Below are 20,253 nucleotides of genomic sequence, written 5' to 3'. Positions count from 1 at the left end.
GCACACATGTTGCTTCGTTTTTCTTTTCTTTTTTTTTTAGATTTAGACGGGTTTTATTTTTTTGTTAGCAACCAACTTGCAGCAGCCAAAGCCACAGTCGCTGCCACAGCCGCAGCAGCAACAACATAAAACTAAAAAAAAAACTTGCTTATAAAAAGCGCGATCGTGTTGCAAAACAGGTGGCAGGCAACCAGGAACCATCATCCTGCATATTTTTTGGTGGTGCACCTCACGACTTGGTCTTGTTGTGACTAGAAACCTATTGGTGCCTTTTTTCACTCTGCTGCAATAAAATGGTAACAACAACAGCAACCAATCAAGCTAAAATATATTACATACAATACTATAAGTACATACGTCTTTATCCCATATGGCTGTCTCTTATAGCCCCAAACTCTCACATATTTTACTGGTAAAATCGTTAGTGATAACTATCAACAGATAAGCAATATGTTTTTTAAAATCGTCACGTACAATTTTTAGACTTCGTTAAGCATTTATTTATGAATATTTCAACAAATAACAAGTTACTTTTTAAAAGTGTGTTCAAAGAATATTAGCCTAAAATATTGACTTTGTGTTAAGTTTTATATCGAAAAGCATTTCAATTAACTTTAACTTAAATTTATGTTATTAAAAACATCAGCGTCAATTTTTATAGCTTGCTTAAATTCTAATTGCAAATGCCTTGAAAAATGTGTAAGAATCATTTAATTGATATATGATATAAATTATGGATTTTATATTATTATTTGTATACATTCATTGTAAATTTATACAAACAATTATTTCAATAATTATAAAACTCAATGATGTAACAAGAGTAGTTAAAATAAGTATGTATGTAAGTACTTAAAACAAATATCAATGCATCAATAATTATTCTACATTTAATAGTAAAACGCTTGAACGAAAAATTCAACTTTAATTTAAACCTGCTGATTAAGAATATTAAATCATTGTAGACTCGCAATTGCTGCTCTTGTTACAGAACTGTTAAAACTTGGAATAACATAAACATTTGTGTTTAAAAAGTGTTAGTTTCGCTAATTATATTTATGTACTATGCTACCAATCAATGAATAATAATGAACCTTATTATGAACGCTTAAATTTAAGAATATGAGATCCTAAAGTTTTTTTTTATATCTTTTATTTAGTTACATTCTATCTATCAAAAGATAATAAGAAAATTGCATGTAGATCCTACAATAAAATACAAATTTCGGTTGTAATTATCTTAAATTTTGTGCAAAGATGTATCACTTTAAATTAGAAAATTCAGCGGAAAATAAGACTGCATACTGCATATTTAAGAATAAATAGATTATATGAATGAGAATGGTAATCGAAATTGATGCATAAATTAAAGAGAATTGTAATATTACAGGTAGTTTGAGAATTAAATCTTTAATCCAATTCTTATCCCTACCGCTATGAACCTGTCTCAGCTATTTGGTTCAAGAACTGACCCCGTCCCGAATGCAACACACCACAATAAACTGATAAGATGGGGTTTCAGTTGAACAGGAAACAGTTGCGGTAGCCAGGAATGGGAAAGAAACAAACAGAATAGCAATCGAACGAACCCATAGGGAACACGTTCCGATCGATGCTGTTGTTGTTGCTATTGCTTTCGTTGTTGCACTTGTTCGAGAGCGAACCACTCGATCTCGATCGCCGTTGATCGGTTCAGCATTCAGTGTTCATTCATTCGACTGCTCTGACCAGGCCATCCCGTTCATTTCCGCTTTTGCTAGATTGCTTTTTTGCAAGACAAAACGAGCGAATCTCGTAGACAACAAACAAACAGATAAACAAAGATAAAAGGCGCCCAATCGGAACCGAAGCATTCGAAGCGAGCGAGCAGCGATGATCAGAGAGTCAAGTGGGAACAAATATTGCACCTGATTGCCTTGAAAAAACTCAAATCAAAACAAAGCAAAATCAAACGTGCGGCGAAAAACGAATTTGCGGCGAAGGCGACAACAATGGCAACAACAGCGACGGCGAAGCAATCAAAGCGATCAGCGAACATGTTCTAACTGCCCAGCGTCGTCAATGTCGCTGCCTGCCGAAAATGCCTCTCGCTCTCTCTTGTTCTTCTTAGCTGTAGTTTAGTGTCAGCAGCATCCACATCCATGTCCACTTCCTACTTCAACTAGCAAAAAGCTGCGCTCAGCTGTGTCCAAAGACGACGACGACGGCAAGTTTTCAAAGCTCAATTGCTGCCGCCGTTGTTGTTGTTGTGTGTGTGGCGGCGACGGCGGCAACAGAAAATTGCAGAGAAATTCCTTTGGCTTAATTAGCCTCTTTCGTTCGGGGCGAAAATATTTTCAACAGAGCGACGCAAGAAAGCGGCACAACAGCAACATCAGCAACGGGCAGAGACAGCGGCAGCACACAACACAACAGAGCAGAGCAGAGCAGAGCAGAGCAGAGCAGAGCAAAAGCAAGGAGGGTAAAAACAACTCAGAGCTGAGCTCAGCACGGCTCAGCACAGCACAGCGCACAAATGAAACCAGTTTAGTTCATTTCGTTTCGTTTCGTTCATTAATTCAAAATTTCCATTTGAAACTTTTTTCTTTTTTTTTGTTGCTTTTTGTGTGTGTTGCTCTGGCTCCGCTCTGCCGCAGTCGTTGCTGCCAATGCCGTTGCTCTCAGCCCCCGTTTCCCTTGTTCAACCAACGTCATCGTCATAATCAGAGTTTTAACATTTTATGTACAGTGCGCTACAGTGAACACTCGTTTGCAGCGCACAGTTGTGCGCAAATCATTGGTATAAAAGCCAACAACATTTCTAGCGAGTACACTCTGTATGTACACAATCTTTATACCCTCGTACAGCAATTCACACACACATACATATACATGAAACACATGCACACGCACACATAGAGACGGAGCTCGTTTCGATGGAACGACGACGTTCGTTCGTTCGCTCGGCTGCCTCTCCCACAATCGCAACGATTTTGACTCACACTGCTATTGCTGCTGCTGTTATATACACATAACCTACAAAAATATATAGCTACGACTCTGGCTCTGGCTCTGCTCTATGGACTGACTCTGGTCTGGTGCGAGTGCCGAGTAAATGCGATACGATATTTGTGCGGCGCATCGTGTGCGCTGTGCTGGCTGTCAGGCGGTTTGCGATGGCAATGTTAGTGCTGTTGTTGGTGAGGGAGATTTTCGTGGGGAATGGGACATTGACGAGGGCTGGGAACGGGGCAGAGATGGCAGGCAGGCAAGCTAGCAGGCTGGCTGGCAGACAGGCGGCATAACATCAGCAGTGCGAGCAGCAACAACAACAGAAATACAATTTACACAGGGTTGCCAAGCACTTCAAAAACACAATGGCATTGAGCGATCAAAAAGATACTTTTTTCCGATGCAGATACTTTTTAGAAAATATTTTGTTTAAACTAGTGTTTTAAATGTAGTAAAATGGAATGTCTTAATTTAAAATGTCGTATGTACAGTTAGAAATTTCTCGATTTAATAAATATAAGTATGAAAATTATGAACACTTAAATAATTATTTTAATAAAAATTAAGTTTTAATTTGAATACACATATTAAAAAATAATTTTAAAAATTAATGGTTTAAAGTATTTTCAGATAGTTCAAAAATTCAATATTACAAAATATTTAAAATTCTGATTTTAGAAATATACTTTATACAAATAACTAAAAATATTTTATATATGTATATATTTTTTAATTTAACTCAACGACTGTTCAACTGAATTATCTTTATGTAATTTTCAGGTAGCTGACAACCCTGGCTGAACGTACTATCGAGTTTTATATGTCTGTACATGCGCTGACGCTGTCACGGCCTCTGCCTCTGCTTCTGCCTCTCCGCCTCTTGCTCTGCCTTGCCATCGCTTGCCTGACTGACTGACGCTTGCCTCGGCGCGTATGTGGGAACGAAATAATACCTATAAAAAATTCTTTTTTCCCTCGGTCTTTTTTTTTTGCCTCTGCTGTTGCTGTTGCCGTTGCTGCTGCTGCTGTTGCTGCTACGACAACGAAAAAGAGAAAGACTTGTGGGTAGAAAACCAACAAAGTAAGACTATAAAGTACTGGGCACATTGCTACAACGAGGGATTGCAACGGTTGCGGGGGGTTCACTCAACGAGCGAAGGCTCCGGAGCACAGATAGTGGGAAGAGAGTGGAGTGGGAGAGGAAGAGACAGAGACAGAGACAGAGAGAGCTGAGTGAGGGCAAACAAAACAAAAAATTTAAGATACTTTTGCGTTTGAATGGATGTGATGTTCAGCAGCAGCAGAAACAGCAACAGCAACAGCAAAAGCAACTCTGGCTGCGAGATCTGTTAGGCAGACTCGACTCCGGTTCAGGCTGTTTTGTTGTTGGAAACATGTTGAAATGAAATTGGTGAACGAAGCGAGGCGACGTTGTATGTTCGAGTGCCGGTTCGGCGTGCTTCGGGTTTGAGATTGAGTATGAGGTTCGGATAATGGGTAATGGGTGCTCTGCTGCGGGGGTGCGTTGGGCAACCCAACAACATTTGGCAGCAGCATTTTGGTATTACATTTTGCTAAGCATCTGACTGTGTGTGTGTGTGTGAGTGTGTGTGTGTGAGTTGTAGATGTTGTTCGCCGCCGTCGCATCCGAGAAACTTTTGAACATGTTCGGCTGCCTTTGCTGTTGCTGTTGTGTGTGCTAGTTACTCGAAAATATCACTAAAAATGCTGCAGGTTCGGCGCAGATGAATGTGGAACGGCAACCAAGAGATACACGAGACATAAGCAAAGATCTCAGACCAGAGACCAGAGCGACCAGCTGTTGGCCTTGTGCTGTTAATGTTTTGCAGTCGACTCTATAGCCATATAGCTGTGTAGCTATAGCTGTAGCTGTCTTTTGTATCTGCCATTATTTTTGGAGACGACGACGGCAGCCGTGTCTGTTGCCCCTCTTCTGATGGATGACTCGACACAACGTTTCGACTCGGCTCGACTCGACTCGGATCGACTCTCAAAATCATCGAAACAACAAAACAACTGTGTGTGTCTGGCTATTTTTATTTGTTGCTCTTTTGGGAAGCGATCGTTCGTTTATTCCATAGTCTTTTCCAGTTGGTCCCATTCACGATCAATGACAAAACGCAGTCAGGTGCAAATAAAACTAAAGATAAGATATTTGCGATTTCTATTGGGTCGTGCGCTTCGAATATGACCCAGTGGGAATGTATTTATAGCAAAATTGCTCTAAAAATAATAATATTCGTTCCATATACGATTCGAATATTTAGTAATGGAAACGCTTGTCAGCAATTCTAGTTATTTTTAAAGCTTTTCATGTCATTTAAGCAGCTTATCATGTAATGCAGTGTCTACTCCTAAACAGAATTTATTTACTACCGCCAAAAATTCATAAGTGCTTATATGCATGCAAGTTTGTAAAGAGGTGGTGAGGGAAGGGAGGAGGTGGGGAGCAAGCTTTCATAAGCCCCCCAAAACTTTAAGCTTCTCATATGCTCTCCAGTACTTCAGTTGCAGTTGCAGTTGTTGGTTGTTCCTACATTTCAATTCCCAATAACTAAGCCGAACTACGAGTCGTTCCATTTCTGCTGTCCTGTTTCTCTTCTTATTGCCCTGAAACTCTTCTCCTCTAGTCGGATTAGAGTTGGCCAAAAGCAAAATCTGCTAACCAGTAACAACTTTACTGCACTACTGCAACAGCAACTGCTGTCGATGTTGCTGTTGCTGTTGCTGCTGTGGTTGCTACTATTGCTGCTGTTGTGAGTAGTTTTGATGATTTTACATTCGCCATTCTCGCTCTTTTGTTACACACTCTCAAACACACACACACACACATACATACTTGTCCCACCCACTCGAGCGTCAAGCTCTCGCTCATCTCGCGCTCTCTGTCTCTCTCCCTCTCTGACACTGCTCCTTTCGTAGTGGTTTATGTCCGTGTTATGTTGCGCTCCACTCGAAGGAAGAAATGCGATTGCCGATTGAGGTTATAATGGATTTCGACAGTCCAAGCAAGAGTTGCGCCAACAACAACGACTACAACGGCAGCGACGTCGCTGCTGCAGTCAGCGTGCTGCATTTGGCTGTCGTCTCTTACAGTTTTCTTTATGGTTACGTTCGGTGCTCCTTTTTGCGCTTATTAGTTTAATTTGTTTACGACGCTGCTCCGTTTCAATGTGGATGCTATTCTTCGTTTGTGTGTGTTTCTTTTTCTCTTTGTTGCTGTTGTTGTGCTCCTTATTGCATGCAACATGCTGCCGTCGTCTTTTGTCGCTCACGAGTGAGTGCGCGCTCTTAGCCTCTCTTTTGCTTTGCGCCCAAAAAAATGACTTCAAACAAGTTCGAATTCGCGACGATGTCGTCGACGTCGCTGTGCAAGGTGCATTCCCAATCCGATTATGCCTGTGTGTGCGCTGAATGTGTGCATGTGTATGAGTGTTTGCATTTGCATATATGCAAAATATTTAGCATTGCAGAGACGATGCGACAACGACAACGACAGCGACAGAGACGTCGCGCAGCATCAGCCGAAAAATCTCAGACAGAGTCACATGTTGCATTCGCCTTTAATTTATGCTGATTGCTCTGCACTTGCACTCGCCACTCACACTGTCGCTGTCTCCGTCTCCGTCTCTGTCTCTGTCTAACGCTCTTTAGTGCTTTTGTATAAGAGTTTTACAGTTTACAGTTGGAAGCCACTCGTATCAATGTCAACAGGCAGCGGCGCTGACGGCGACGTCAACATTGACAGATAGACAGACAGACAGACAGGTAGCCATCGTCGTCATACATAACACACATGGCTCAGCAGGGGTAGGAAGTTGAAGGTCGTTCGTTCTCACACACTCATATTTATTTATTACTTTTTATGTTGTTTTAATGATGACGACAACAACAGCGACTATGACTACGACAACGGCGTCTGCTTCTGCTTCTGCCTCTGCTCTACTTCATCAGCTCTACGCGTTATATTGTGCATCTCTGTCTGGCACACACATGCCTTCTCCTCCTCCTCTTCTTACAAACACTGCCAGCGATTATTTCGGGTTATTAAACCAACCACAGCAGCAACGCTAACAGCAACAACGACAACAACACCAACAACAACGACAGCGACAACCACTTGCAGTTTTTGAATTGCTGATTAATTTTATTGCCTTTGCCTTGTTGTAATTGTAATGATAAATTCGTTTTTTCGGTTTTTGTTTTGATCAGTTGTTTCGCGTGCCTCTGCTACCGCCAACTCTGTCCCTCCTCCTTGCCATCTCACGTTCTCTCACTCTCTGTGGCTCTCGCTCGGGCTCCTATACCATTACCTCTCGCTGTCCCTCTCCCACTCTCGTCGCTTACTACACGTGACGCCATGTTGGGTGGCTGCTTGTGCTTGCTTTACTCTGCTGTGCTGTGCTGTGCTTTGCTTTGCTTTGCCTTTTGGACAATGTCTACCAATGCCGTCGCCAGCCACCGTCTATAATTTATTAATTGTGCTCAGAACGACAACGACAGCGTCGACGTCGCTGTTGACGTCGCTGCTGCCGTCGACGTCGTTGCCTTTTTTGTTTTGATACGCGAGTTCGTGCGCCAAAAGTGTATGAATGGGTAAATGGTAAATGGGTGTGAAGGGGGCGTGGGTCTGCAACTCGTTTGCTGCTTGCTATCAGTTAGCTCCTTGTTGCAGCAGCAGCAGCAGCATCGACAGTGCAACAGCTGTTAGGCGCCTTGCAATTTCCAATTGAGGTTACGTCGAGACGGCACGACAATCAGGAAAGCTTAACTCAAACTTAATTTAGACTTCGCTTTTATTCTCTTCATTAAATTCAACTTTTCGATTGGCCAAAAGCAAAATTATATATATACATACATACATACATAAGTATTACCTTCGGCAGGCACTAGAAGTTCAAGACCTCCATTGACCCCAAGACAGCAAAACAAATCCAGTTCAGACTTAAGACAAAAATATAAACAACAATAAAATTGAATCGAAGGTCTAAAATTTTAACAAAATGCTAACGAGACATTCACCTATCTGCACATTTTTAAAGATAAAATGTTATAACTCATACTTGATAGATACTTTTCCACTATAATGATGAGGTGATGACAGTCTGCGGACTGAGAATTGTTATAAACTGAAGTCAACACATTTGTGGCTTTTATATTTTATATTTCTATAAAACTAGTTTATATAGTATTCCTTTTGAATTGGCCTTCTAACATAAATTGCTAGTACTTGAAGGACAGAAATTGTGTAATAAATTATTTATTTATTACTGTAAGTGTTCAGTTTTAACAAAATTGAGAAAGAAGTTAATAATCAAGTAAAATGAATGCAGACTTTCAGTTTATATACATATAAATGTAAAGAATTGGAGCTATTAGAATATAAAAATTGAACTTCATTTAAATATAATATGCATATAGTACCTACATCAATATATGTAATGCTTAAATATATTACTCGTTAAAATAGACATTTGCATTTTATTATAAACTGAAGTCAACATATTTGTGGTTCTCATATTTGTTCATTTCAAAAAGTTAATGTCTAGAGACATTATATTATAAAATTGTAAAATAAAAAATAGGGAAGAAAGATAAAAGTGCGAATAAAATACTTAATGAAATCAAATTATTATTATATATTAAACTAAAGATAAAGTAGTTGTCGTACACTTGATGAAATCATAGTTTTTCTTTGTTAATCAAGTAAGGATATGTTTCAAATAATGTAAATATCGTGTAATAGTAAAATAAATACTAATTTTAAGATAGCAACACAAAACATAAAGTGTTTGATAAAATACTTGTCGTATACTTAATTTAACGAGATTTTCTAAGTTTTTGGATATGTACACTAAATAGCTTGGCATTATTACAACAAAAGGAATTACTGTAAGTAAGTGAATTAACTGTGATATTATTAAATATTTCGCAGTCAAAGTTGGAAGTACTTGCACTTGCGCTTAGAGCTGTGGCAATATTTTCCGGCATTGCTAAACCCATTTATGGGGCATAATTCAATTTACGGTGCGCCACTTTTGCTCGCCTGACCTACAACCAGGTAAAAAATATAGAACATATTGTATATTGAGTAATACTCACACACACACACACAAAAAGCAAGCGAGTGAATTATTCTTTTTGATCGGCATTTGTTTCTCTTTCTATTCAATCACTTTTCGTATTCACGCGGTAACTTGTGAGTGTTTTGATTGTCATTTAATAGAGACACAAAATTACGTATTTGCCGCCGATGTCGTCGTCGTCGTCGTCGCTGCTGTCGATTTGGTCTTGTTTGACAATTTCAATGGTTTTTCTCACGCTAAGCAGCGCTGCTGACGTTGAACGTTGGCGTTGGCATCGACGTCGACGTCGCCGTCGGCATCAGTGTCTCTGGCGCCGGCTTGTCTTTTATTCATTCATGCCTCGGCCTCTCGTTGTTTGTTTGCTTCTGGCCGTTTTTTCTTCTTTTTGTTTTCATTCATATTTATTTATTTAGCTAATAATATAAGTCAAATCGAAATTATTTATGATACCGGCATTGCTATTGACGTCGCTGTAGCCGTCAGCGTCGGCGTCGCCGACCCGGTCACGGAACGTGTGCCCCAGCTGTATTTGAGTAAGTGTGTGTGTGTGTGTGTGTGTGTTTCTCTTGTTTTTGTTTTGATCGCTATGTAAATGGCTGTGAGATGATTTTTATTGTTTTTATTGCTTTTTTATAGCTGCCGTTATTATTGCTCTTGCTGCTGCCTCTGCTGCTGCTGCTGTAGTTGTTGTTGTTGTAGTAGTAAGCTATCAGGGCATTTTATTGGCGGCGACTGTGAAACTCGAGTAATCAGCACAGCGTGGGCAGCTCTTGTGCTGATTGTTGTCAATGGTGAGTCAATGAGTAGTATTCAAAACAGCTGATCGCATCAGTGCGAATAGTAAACAAAGTCACAAACAAAAGCATTAACATAATTACAACATTTAGCGATGAAGCTTTTCTGCTTTGATTGAAACTTGCTTTTGAACTGCAAGTTGAAGTTGAGGCTGACAGCTTTAAAGCTTAACACAGGATATAAGCTCAAGCACTTGCGATTCCAATTGCAATTCCAATTAGTTAATTATACGAAGCGTAGTGCTAACGAGTTTCTGTGTTGTCCAATTGGCATTTCTTTCAATTCCATCAGCTGTGCTCCCGGTCGCTATCTTTGTTGTCTGTTTCCTTTTGCAGCTAGCAAGGCTTAAGGGCACACACACACACAGCGACACTAACAATACTGACAACACAGACACACCTACATACATACATACTCATGCATAGAGTATGTTTGTGTGTGTTTTAAGAATTAGCTGACGTCGCTGCCGACGTCATTTCGAGTGATTCGCCGCAGCGGCATTTTTTCGCTTTTTTATGTATTTTTCTCTTGATTAGAAACTGCAAAGCAAAACAAAAAACCGGAAAAAGGGTTATTTTTTTATTGCTCACTTTGGTCGTCGCCATGTCTCCCACTGTGTCTGTCTGCCTCTGTGTGTGTGTGTCTGTGTGTGTTGTATTTTCTTCTTAACTTTTGGCGATTCGCCTCTTTTTGTTTTTTATTATTATTGTCGCCGGCTGCTTTGTCGCTGACTGCGCTGCTGACGTTGACGTTGCCGTCGAGCTTTTAGCATTTTAAATTGACGTTTATTATGCGCAGCTATGGCGCATTTACTCTTGTTGTTGTTGTTTTGCTTGTTTTTTTTTTTTTTTGGTGTACTCAACATGTTGTGCGAGTATCTCTCCTTGTTATTGCTATTGTTGTTGCTGTAGTTGTTGTCATCGTCTCGCGTGGCGCTGCTTCGGTCGACGTCGCTGCTCGTTTCTTTAGTTTGTTTTGGTTTTTAATTTAATCGTTTTTGTGTGCCCCCCGCCCCTTGCGACACGACGCTATCGTTATTGCTCTTGTTGCCTTCGCTGTTGTTGCTGCCATTGTTGTTGTTGTTGTAGTTGTCGTTAAATGTGTTTAGCACGTGCTGCCTGACCGACCGGCCTCTCTAGTGTCAGCTGTTGCTGTTGACGCTACTTCTGCTGCTGCTCTGCCGCTGCTGCTGCTGCTAGCGTTGTTGTTGTTGTTGGGCTTTGCTTTTGCCCTTTTGTGTCTGCTGCTCTTGATGCTTATTAGCGAGTGCCATTCACTCTTCTTCTCTTCTACTCACTCAGTCAGTCACTCACTCACTCACTCTCCCCACATCACTCACTCCACTTCACGTCGTTGCCTTTTCTCGTTTGTTCACTCGCTCCCATTCAATGTTCAACTACGTGCATGCTCATACATGTATGAGTAGGAATGTGTGCCTGTGTGTGTGTGTGTTGCGGCAGGTTGCTGCTGCCGACGACGCTGCTTAGAAACAAGTGGCCAATAAATTATGGGCAGCCGCAAAGAGCAGCCCCCCCATTATTATTGCCCATTGAAAGCCTAATGGTAAATACACATAAAACCGTTAAATGCGTTCGTTCGCTTGTTTGTGTGTGTGTGTGTGTGTGTGTGTCTGTGCATGTGTTTTCATTTAATGTGCAAAAAAAAGGGTTCACTCTCTGCCAACGCTGACTGCGCTGTTTGCTGCTGCTGTTCGTTTGTGTTGTTGTTGCTTTGTTTTTTTTTTGTGTTTTTTTTTGTATGCCACGGAAACTGACCTAAGCTATGCAAAGTCGGGAGGCATTTGCATGAAGCAAGCAACCCGGCAAGCGGCTCCGATAATGGAAATGTGCTCCATCTCCATTGCCATTGGGGTGTGAGAAATGACGACGCGTCGTCTCCCGCTGTCGCTGCCTCAGTCGCTGTCGCAGTCGCAGTCGCTGCCAAGCGCAAGTCATGCTTGTTACCAATACATACAAACAAAAACATGTGTTTGTATGTACTTTCGTTGTTGTTGTTGCCTGTCACTGTGTCAAGGACAAGTGGCATCTTTGTTTATGACCACTTTAGAAATCAGCCAAGTAAACTTCCTAATCAACATTGCCCGCAGTTCATTCAACTTTTCACATATGTTCCCACCTACTTATGTGTGTGTGTGCGAGTGTGTGTGTGTGCGGTAATCTTGATAAGCTGTCGGCGTACCTCAGGCCATGTCTAGGCAACAGTCTAATTAGACGAATTATCATAAATGTCAGCATTGTCAGCCATCGATATGTATTACAAGCTGCCATTTAGATAAGATATAAATCACACGATTACACTTGTGTGTGCACACACACGCATACTATACTATATAGTATGAACTACTATAGCTATGTATGCACTACTATTACTATACTATATACTATACTGTATCTATCGTCATCAACATACATACTTTAATCTCAGTTGTCCTTTTATTGTTTCTTTAATTTCAAGCAAATACAACTTTCCCTACTGAAATCGTAGATAATTCATATTAAGATAAGACGATCGATAACTGCAATCCTTGAATCAACCTTTAGAAGTTAATGTACGATTATTTACGTTATTGATTTGTTGTCTATCTCTTCTTTTCATTATCAATTTATTCCAATGGCAGATTTCACATTTGGATGTTAAGAAATATTAGGGAAATAAAAACTAATCAAATAGTTGAATAATAACAGCTCGATTATCATATGAATTAAATGTTAAAGTTCTGATAAAGAAATATAAAAATTATATTATGGAAAAGAAGATATTATATAAGAACTGCGCATTTAATAGGAATAATGCAAAGTTATACTTGATCATATCATATTAAGATTATAGATTAGTATTAAAGATTCTCATTTAAAAAAAAATTAATTTCGAAGACAGTTTTTGTTTAATATTAACAAAGTTTTGAATGCTGGCTTAACAAATTAAAATTAATTTTATTTTAAATATTACAACATTACCAATTGAATTTTATTATCTTATAATTAGAATAGTCAAATAAATGAATAAGTTAGTTATTAATCATAATGTTGATAGTAAAAAAATACTGACTCTCTTGACTTGACATTCATCGTCGAGCAATGGGTCCGCTGAGAAAAGAAAAATTAACGCCTTAGGGAAAGTCTTAGAGGAGAATTCAAAATTCATTAACATAATCAAAGCTTAGAAATAACTGAAGTGATCAACTGATAGATGGAAGATATACATTTGTATCTAAAGATAGTGAAACATTGACACTGAAGTTTTAAGTTTATAGCAAAATTAAAGCGAAATGTTCAAATAGAATCGCAACGCATCTGAGTTGAGATAAATTTAATTGTTTTTGTGGCAGCAACACCCGACATTTCAAATAGCGATATGTGCATAGTCCGCAGCATACATATATATTCAGAATATATTCCCCCACTTTGACCACGACCCCAATAACAATCGCAGCCACCTCCAAATGCTGCATGCCCCCACACATTGCAGCAGAGGAAAGCAAAGCGAAGCACACGCATACAATGTGTGTGCGATGCGATGTATGACATTTTTGCAGTTTTTGTTTTGCTCGCCGGCTTCTGCAATGTCCCTGCCTCGCGCCCCTGCCGCACCCCGTGCGGCCGTGCACCCGTAGCATGCCACGGTCGCACCTCATCGAAAAACTTTCATTTAATTGCTGAGAACAACAGCAAAAAACAAGTTGAAAGAAACAACAAAGAGAAAAAAAAACGGAAAAAAGAAAAATATTTGCCGTTGGCTTTTGTTTACATTGCTTCGATTGTGCCACGACATGGGGCATGATGAAGAATGGTGAATGGCGAATTGTGGAAAGGTGGCATGCCAACTGATGATAGTGACGTAGGCAGTGGCAGCGACGCTGACGTCGACTGCGACTGCGACAGTGGCATCGAAGCATGCTATGCGTGTCTGATGCGATGCGTGCGTGCCCCTTACCTTGCCACCTCTCCTCCCCTCCCCATCTCTAGCATGCCACCAGCAGAATGTGTCTGTCAGACGTGCCCCAAATGGCTTTTCAATTGCCCCGGACCGGTAAACACACGAAGGAAACGCGCACAAAGCATAAACGCAGCTGAAACTCAATAATCAAAACAAAAGAACTTGACTTGGCCATCAACCAAGACATGTACATACAACATCATCTTTATCTTTATCTTTACAAATATAATTGTGATAATTATAATCATTGATCGTCTGCTGATCGTTATCTTTAATTTACTCACCTTGGCTTCAGTCCACATTTTTATCTAAAAATCGATCCTTGATGATTACTATTGATTATTTTTTGGCGCCGTTTTTTGCCGTATTTTATTTTTTTAGTGTAGCAGGATCAGGTGCAGGCTTTAGTGCCGCCTCGCGGGCAATGGGAGGCAACTACTCCACATTGTGGCAACTACTTTGACTAAATTCAACAAATACACTTTTTAACACACAATTCGAATTTCGATTTATTTAATATTAAAATTCTTGTTATCAAACTGTTTGTTTGTTTGTTTTTTTTGGCGCTTCAATTGCGACAATTTTTTACGTATTTTTGACGTGTTTGGGCCGCGCGTTGTTTTCGTCGTCGTCGTCGTCGGTGTCGCTGTCGTTGTGTGTTGTCTTGTTGTGCGAAGTGCAGAGTTCGTACTGAATGGCTTTGGACCAGGCCAACAAACAGTCAGCCAAAGCAACCAAGCCAGGCCAACGCAACCAAAGCAGCAGCCAGCAGCAAGCAGCAAGCAGTCAACCAGCCGGCCAGCCAGTCAACCAGTGTTGCCCTCGTGCCGAGCCGATACGAAACGAATCGCAACGGCAACGGCAACTCGGCGATGGCAAATCGGCGACTCGGCAACTCTGTCACATGCGCACATTTGTTGTTGGCTCTGCGAGTTTTCCGTTTCGCATTTTCAGTTGCGCTGTGGAAAGCTGCCAGGCGGGCCACGCCACGCCGAGTCCTGTTCTGTTCTGCTCTGTTCTGTTGTGTCCTCTTCTTGTATCCTGGCGTGCGTGCGGCAACACAGGCAACTAAACTAAACCCAAGCACAAGCCCAAACCCAAACTCAAACCCGAACCCGAACCCAAAGCCAAACTCAAACTCGAACCGAAAGCATCATCATTGTAGCTTCACCATTATTGTGGGCTGCTCTATCAGTTCCCCCTTAGCCCAACCCGCTCTGTTGTTGCCTCTCTCCCCTTCATTGACAGCTGAACTATTTTAGTGCATGACAAATAAAGGCGGCTTCGACTGACGATGTTAGCTCGTTTTATAGAGTCGATAATTGTGATTGCCTTCTAACGGTTTTAATCGAAGCAGTTGCCTTTACATCGTTATCGCAATCGACAAGTTATCGATGTAGTGCGATAATTATTCGATCTATCGACCGATCGATTTCAAATGTTTGCTCTTCTTTAATACAGAATAATATGTTTTATATTAGTATAGAGATATTTGTTTTTATTTTTAAAGCATTTTATTTATATATCTTAGATATAAATTAATATTATAATAAAACAACAAAGAGAATTCTTAATTTTTTAGTGGTAGTAACCTTCATCAATTTTAATGTAATATATCTGGAAATGTTAACGGACCTCCGACCGATAAAATCCAGTTTATTATAAAGCGTAACCTAGGTACTTACCTCTGCGGGTATCAGTAAAAAACTTCTATTTTTTTTTTTAACTAGACGAATTTTTAGATGGAATATAATTGCAAGAAATTTGAATTTTTAAATTAAGCTAAATAATACTTATTTTATAAACTATAACAAAAATTCTAAAAGTTATTATAAAAAAAAGACTAAATCAGTTTTTTTATTTCGAAATAATAATAATCGATGTGGTAACAAAGATAGGTGCACTGTTACCTAACTAGGCAACTTAAAAAATTCTGAAATATCTACTATAATTTATTGCCTTCTAATTATAGTAGATATTTCTGAATTGTTCAAGTTGCCCAGTTAGGTAATTGAAAGAAATATGAATATACTATTCCTATATAAATATGAAATTACTATTATATGAATTTACTATTAAATTAATAAAATTATTTATTTAATTTGTGGGAAAATCGTCAACAAAATATTATATATGAAATTTATTCGAAGGTTTTAATTTAAAAAAATCAAATAATTCTAAAGTATAGTTTAATTATTTAGTGAGAAAATGTGAATTATAGAACACAATTAATAATTCAAAATAATAATTATTATATGTACATAATATAAATAATGAAAATAAAGGGCATAATCAACTGTTTATAACAATTTCTTAAAAATGATTTAGGATGTGATAAAATATTGCTCATACGTATGATCGGTCGAATGATCAATTCGCATGGCTTTCATGTGAAACTGCGATTGCAAGTCAGGTGCTTCATCATGAATACTAGCGTCGTCATTATCATTATCTCGCTGGCATTATTATCATCATGCGGAGCAGAGCAGACTCAACCACATAGCCGAACGACCTTTTGCTGACTGACTGATAAAAGTGGGTGGTTGGTGGCGTGTGGTTGGGGGCCCCTGTGGCTGCTGTTGGCTGGCAGCAGCTTAGCTGCACACACAACATACACAGAGATTTCACACACACACACACACACATACATGCACACACAAAGAGCATATAAACTCATACACAACAACAGCAATTCCCCATTCCCTGACCCGACTGACTGCTGATTGCTTTGCTTGCTTGGTTGCCTGGCTGACGTGATGGCATTGCACAGACACACATACAAATTCACAAACACACACACACGCACTGTGAGTTATATATATGTACTTGTGTGTGTGTGAGTATGTGTATATACCACATTCATAGAGCCGACAGTGAGGGAGAGGGAAGAACAAGAGATGGAGAGGGAGTGAGAGTGAGCGAGGGATTGCTGCCGTTGTTGTTGTTGCTGTTGCTGGTATTGTTGTTGCTGGTAACTGGGTGGCTCTTTGTTTTGCACACGCTCCATGTCCCCCAAAATGCGAAGCCTCGTGTCGCTCACCCGAAGCAGCAGCCGAACGAACATACGAACTGTTCGTATGTTCGTGCGATTCGCCTCGTTCGCTTTAATATAAATGGAGAATTGTTGTTGCTGCTGCTGCCGTTGTTGTTGGTGTTGTTGGCGCTGTGTTATTTGCAGTTAGCGCATAACGAACGCCAAGCCAAGCCAAGCCAAGGCAGAAGTTGTAGCTAACAGGCCGGGGCCAGAGCTGGTCCAAGCCAGGCCAAACAACCGTCGACGGATGACGACGTTTTCCGACTAACAACGGACGCGCATTTTCCACCGTTTCGAGGCGAGCGCATTGAAAACGTGCGACGCAGCGCAGCGCCAATGTTTTGTGGCAAGGAGCCGGCCAACGGCAACAGAGCGAAGTGGGGGGGGTGGGGGTGTGGGGTGTGTTGGGGACAGTCAATGTGATTGCTATGAGGGGTAGAGAGCGAGTTGGCTGCGAAGGTAGGGGAATTTGGGTAGCTGGTTTAAGCCCTAACGATGTTGGCGCTCTGGCGTTGCTGCTGCTGTCGCTGCTGCTGCTGTTGCTGCTGCTAATGTTGCTGTTGCTGTTGTTGCTGTGGCATTCATTGTTCGCCTTCAAGCACTGAAAATGCCATTTGTTGTTGTTGTTGCTGCTGCTGCTGCTGTCCCGTTGTTGCTGTAGTTGTAGCTGCTGCTGCTGCTGCTGTCGTATTTTTTTCTTCATACATTTTGCGTATCCTTTTGCATGTGTTTGTGTGTCCGTTTGCTGATTTGTGCGCAAAACTTTTACAACATCGCCGCAGTGAACCGAGAGTAGCAGCATCAGCATCAGCAGCAGCGACAGCAACAGCAACAACGGTATCAGCAACATTTACGAGACACAGCAGCAACAGCAACGTCTGAAGCAACAGCAGCATCAGCAGCAGCAGCAGCATCGCAATCATCGTTGTTGTTGCCAGTTTAGACTCTGCTTTGTCTACGAAAGGTCGAAGCCAGAGTTTGTGGTCTGCTCTCAGACTCTGTTTCAATCTCTATTCTATTCGATTCTATTCGATTGCATTCGATTCTATTTCGCTCTTCTCTTCTTCTTCTTCTTCATCTTCTGTTCGTTTGGGGCTTTCAAGGGGCTGAGCAAATAGTTCAAATTCACAATGCATAGATTATTTTTGGGCGGGAACTTTTGAAATGGGAACTAGTCTTGACATGAAATTCTCCTTGCTCAATGATCACCTGAATGATGATTATAAATGAAAGATTTTTTTTGTTAGGAGACACATTTATTTCAGCCAATAAATATTATATTTGTTTTTAAGTTAACTATTATAAAAATAAAATAACTTTTGTAATTAGAACACTTTAATAATTTTAAAAATGTATATTCAGATATGTAATAAAAAAATTTATGTATCTTATAATATAATAGATATTATATAATATACATTTCATTATTTTTATCTAATAATCGATTACACATTTTATCAAAAACCTTTATTTAGCCACTTTAAATGTAATATATGTATATATTTTCGTGTATCAATCCTAGAAGACATATAGAAGACATATATAACCCTGAAGATCAATTTATATTCTGTTTTCATCCAACTGATCGCACAAAATTAATGTCACTTTATGTTCAATCTTAAATTTACTTATCCATCTCTTTGCCAAATTCTGAACTCAACCATTTAATGATATTTTATTCAGCCTTCTATGCGCTTCTCATACTCTCCCCAAGCCACCCAATCAATTCGAGTCTTTCACTCGGGTTTGGGTTGTCACTTTGATGATTTCGGTTTTAAGGCTTATCAACCCCACAAGAACAGTGAATATTCATTTAAATATCTTTGACATATTTGCAATCTCTTCAATACTCAATATTTTAAGGCTATTCGAAAAGGGTTTCATATAGAACAGGTGTAGCGATCTATTATAAATATTAAGGATTTCACTTTAACTATCAGGCATGTCATTAGTGAGAGCTTTCACTGTATGTACACTATATGATATACTCAAGTACATGCGCATTTATATGAACAGAGACACACACTCACAAACACATACACACATTTACCACATACAAACACATACATCTATAAGTAAGCATATGAAAGCAAACAAAGCTGAAAATGCGGTAAGCCAGTGGCGGAGTGATAAACGAAAAGAGGATAATATTCATATTAAATGTGTTTGCTGTATATATAGTACATCACAAGCTAGATAAATTGAATTATATAAATGTTTAATACATCGAAAGTGAAAATAGTTTTGTTTCTGCTTGATGTATTTGGTAGAAGTACTTTTATTTTATTTGCCTTGGGGAAGTAAACTAACTAATAAAAAAGATAGAATATGAAAGGAACTTCAAGATTTTCTATAAAAAGATAATAATTAAATAAATTCATATTCGAAAAATGTTACCGATATTTAAACAAATGTCAATAAATTCTCTATAATACCGTTTTTTATCAAAGTACTGTTTGTATACCAACATAGCATTTTGTTTTTTAAATTATAAAAAAATATATATCGAGAGTTCTCTATATAGAAATTCTAAAATTCACTAAAATCCATGAAAACTATTTATTTTTATGAAATTAATTGAATTTTAAAATTATATTTCAAATGTTCATAGTATTTTTTTAGATTTTAAATGTATTAAGTAATTGAACTAGTGGACGCAATATAGTACTGTAACAACTCATTCTGAACAAACCTCATTATTATATCCAAATATTTTCAGAAAGACAAGATTTTTAGAAACTTTAAAGTCGAAAAATTATATATATATATGATTTTTTTTGTTAAAGTTGCGTAATACTATTAGTTTTAATTTGTAAATTTAAAATTACTATATATAATATTAGCATCTGCTTTTAATATCAACTATTCAAATTATGCACATTTAATATTATATATGATATTTTTGTAAAGATGCGTTCTAAGTTTTATTTTAAATTTAAAATTTTATATATTTGCCTGAAAGAATTATGGTGTAATATTCTTCCCTATTTTACTTATTCAGGTTCAGGTTATACTTTTATATCTTTTAGTCATTTGTTGATAGTGAGGTCTCTGTTGCTGTTGCTATTGCTGCTGCTGCTGTGATGCGTTGGCTGGCTGTTGTTGTATTTTGCCGCAGCAACAACAGCAACAACAAGGCGCATTCGTTCGTTAGATGACTGGCTGTGTATACGAGTCTGTGTGTGTGTGTGTTTGTGAGTGTATACAGTCCTACATTTCCATCGATTTAATCTATCTGACTACGACATCAGCCAAACACACACACACACAAACACATACACACAGCAGCAGCAGCAATGGCAGCGGCAGCTACAACAGAAAAACCCACCCAAAGTACTGACTGTCTGTCTGCCTGACTGTCTGTCGGAT

At 39.2% G+C, this 20,253-nt stretch overlaps 1 protein-coding gene across 1 annotated transcript in view; it reads right to left on the bottom strand.

Moving 5' to 3' along the window:
• Positions 1-14,235, bottom strand: part of LOC133836097 (AF4/FMR2 family member lilli) — a 37,726-nt gene extending 23,491 nt beyond the window's left edge. The window contains exon 1 of the mRNA XM_062266404.1: positions 14,135-14,235. Coding sequence (XP_062122388.1) covers positions 14,135-14,152 — 18 coding nt within the window. The 5' untranslated portion in view covers positions 14,153-14,235. The remainder of the gene's footprint in view (positions 1-14,134) is intronic.
• Between the last annotated feature and the right edge of the window lie 6,018 nt (positions 14,236-20,253).

The sequence above is a fragment of the Drosophila sulfurigaster genome, chromosome 2R (assembly GCF_023558435.1).
Source record: "Drosophila sulfurigaster albostrigata strain 15112-1811.04 chromosome 2R, ASM2355843v2, whole genome shotgun sequence".
NCBI lineage: Eukaryota > Metazoa > Arthropoda > Insecta > Diptera > Drosophilidae > Drosophila > Drosophila sulfurigaster.
Note: the sequence above shows the minus strand (reverse complement) of the source record. Positions and strands in the feature narration are given on the sequence as shown.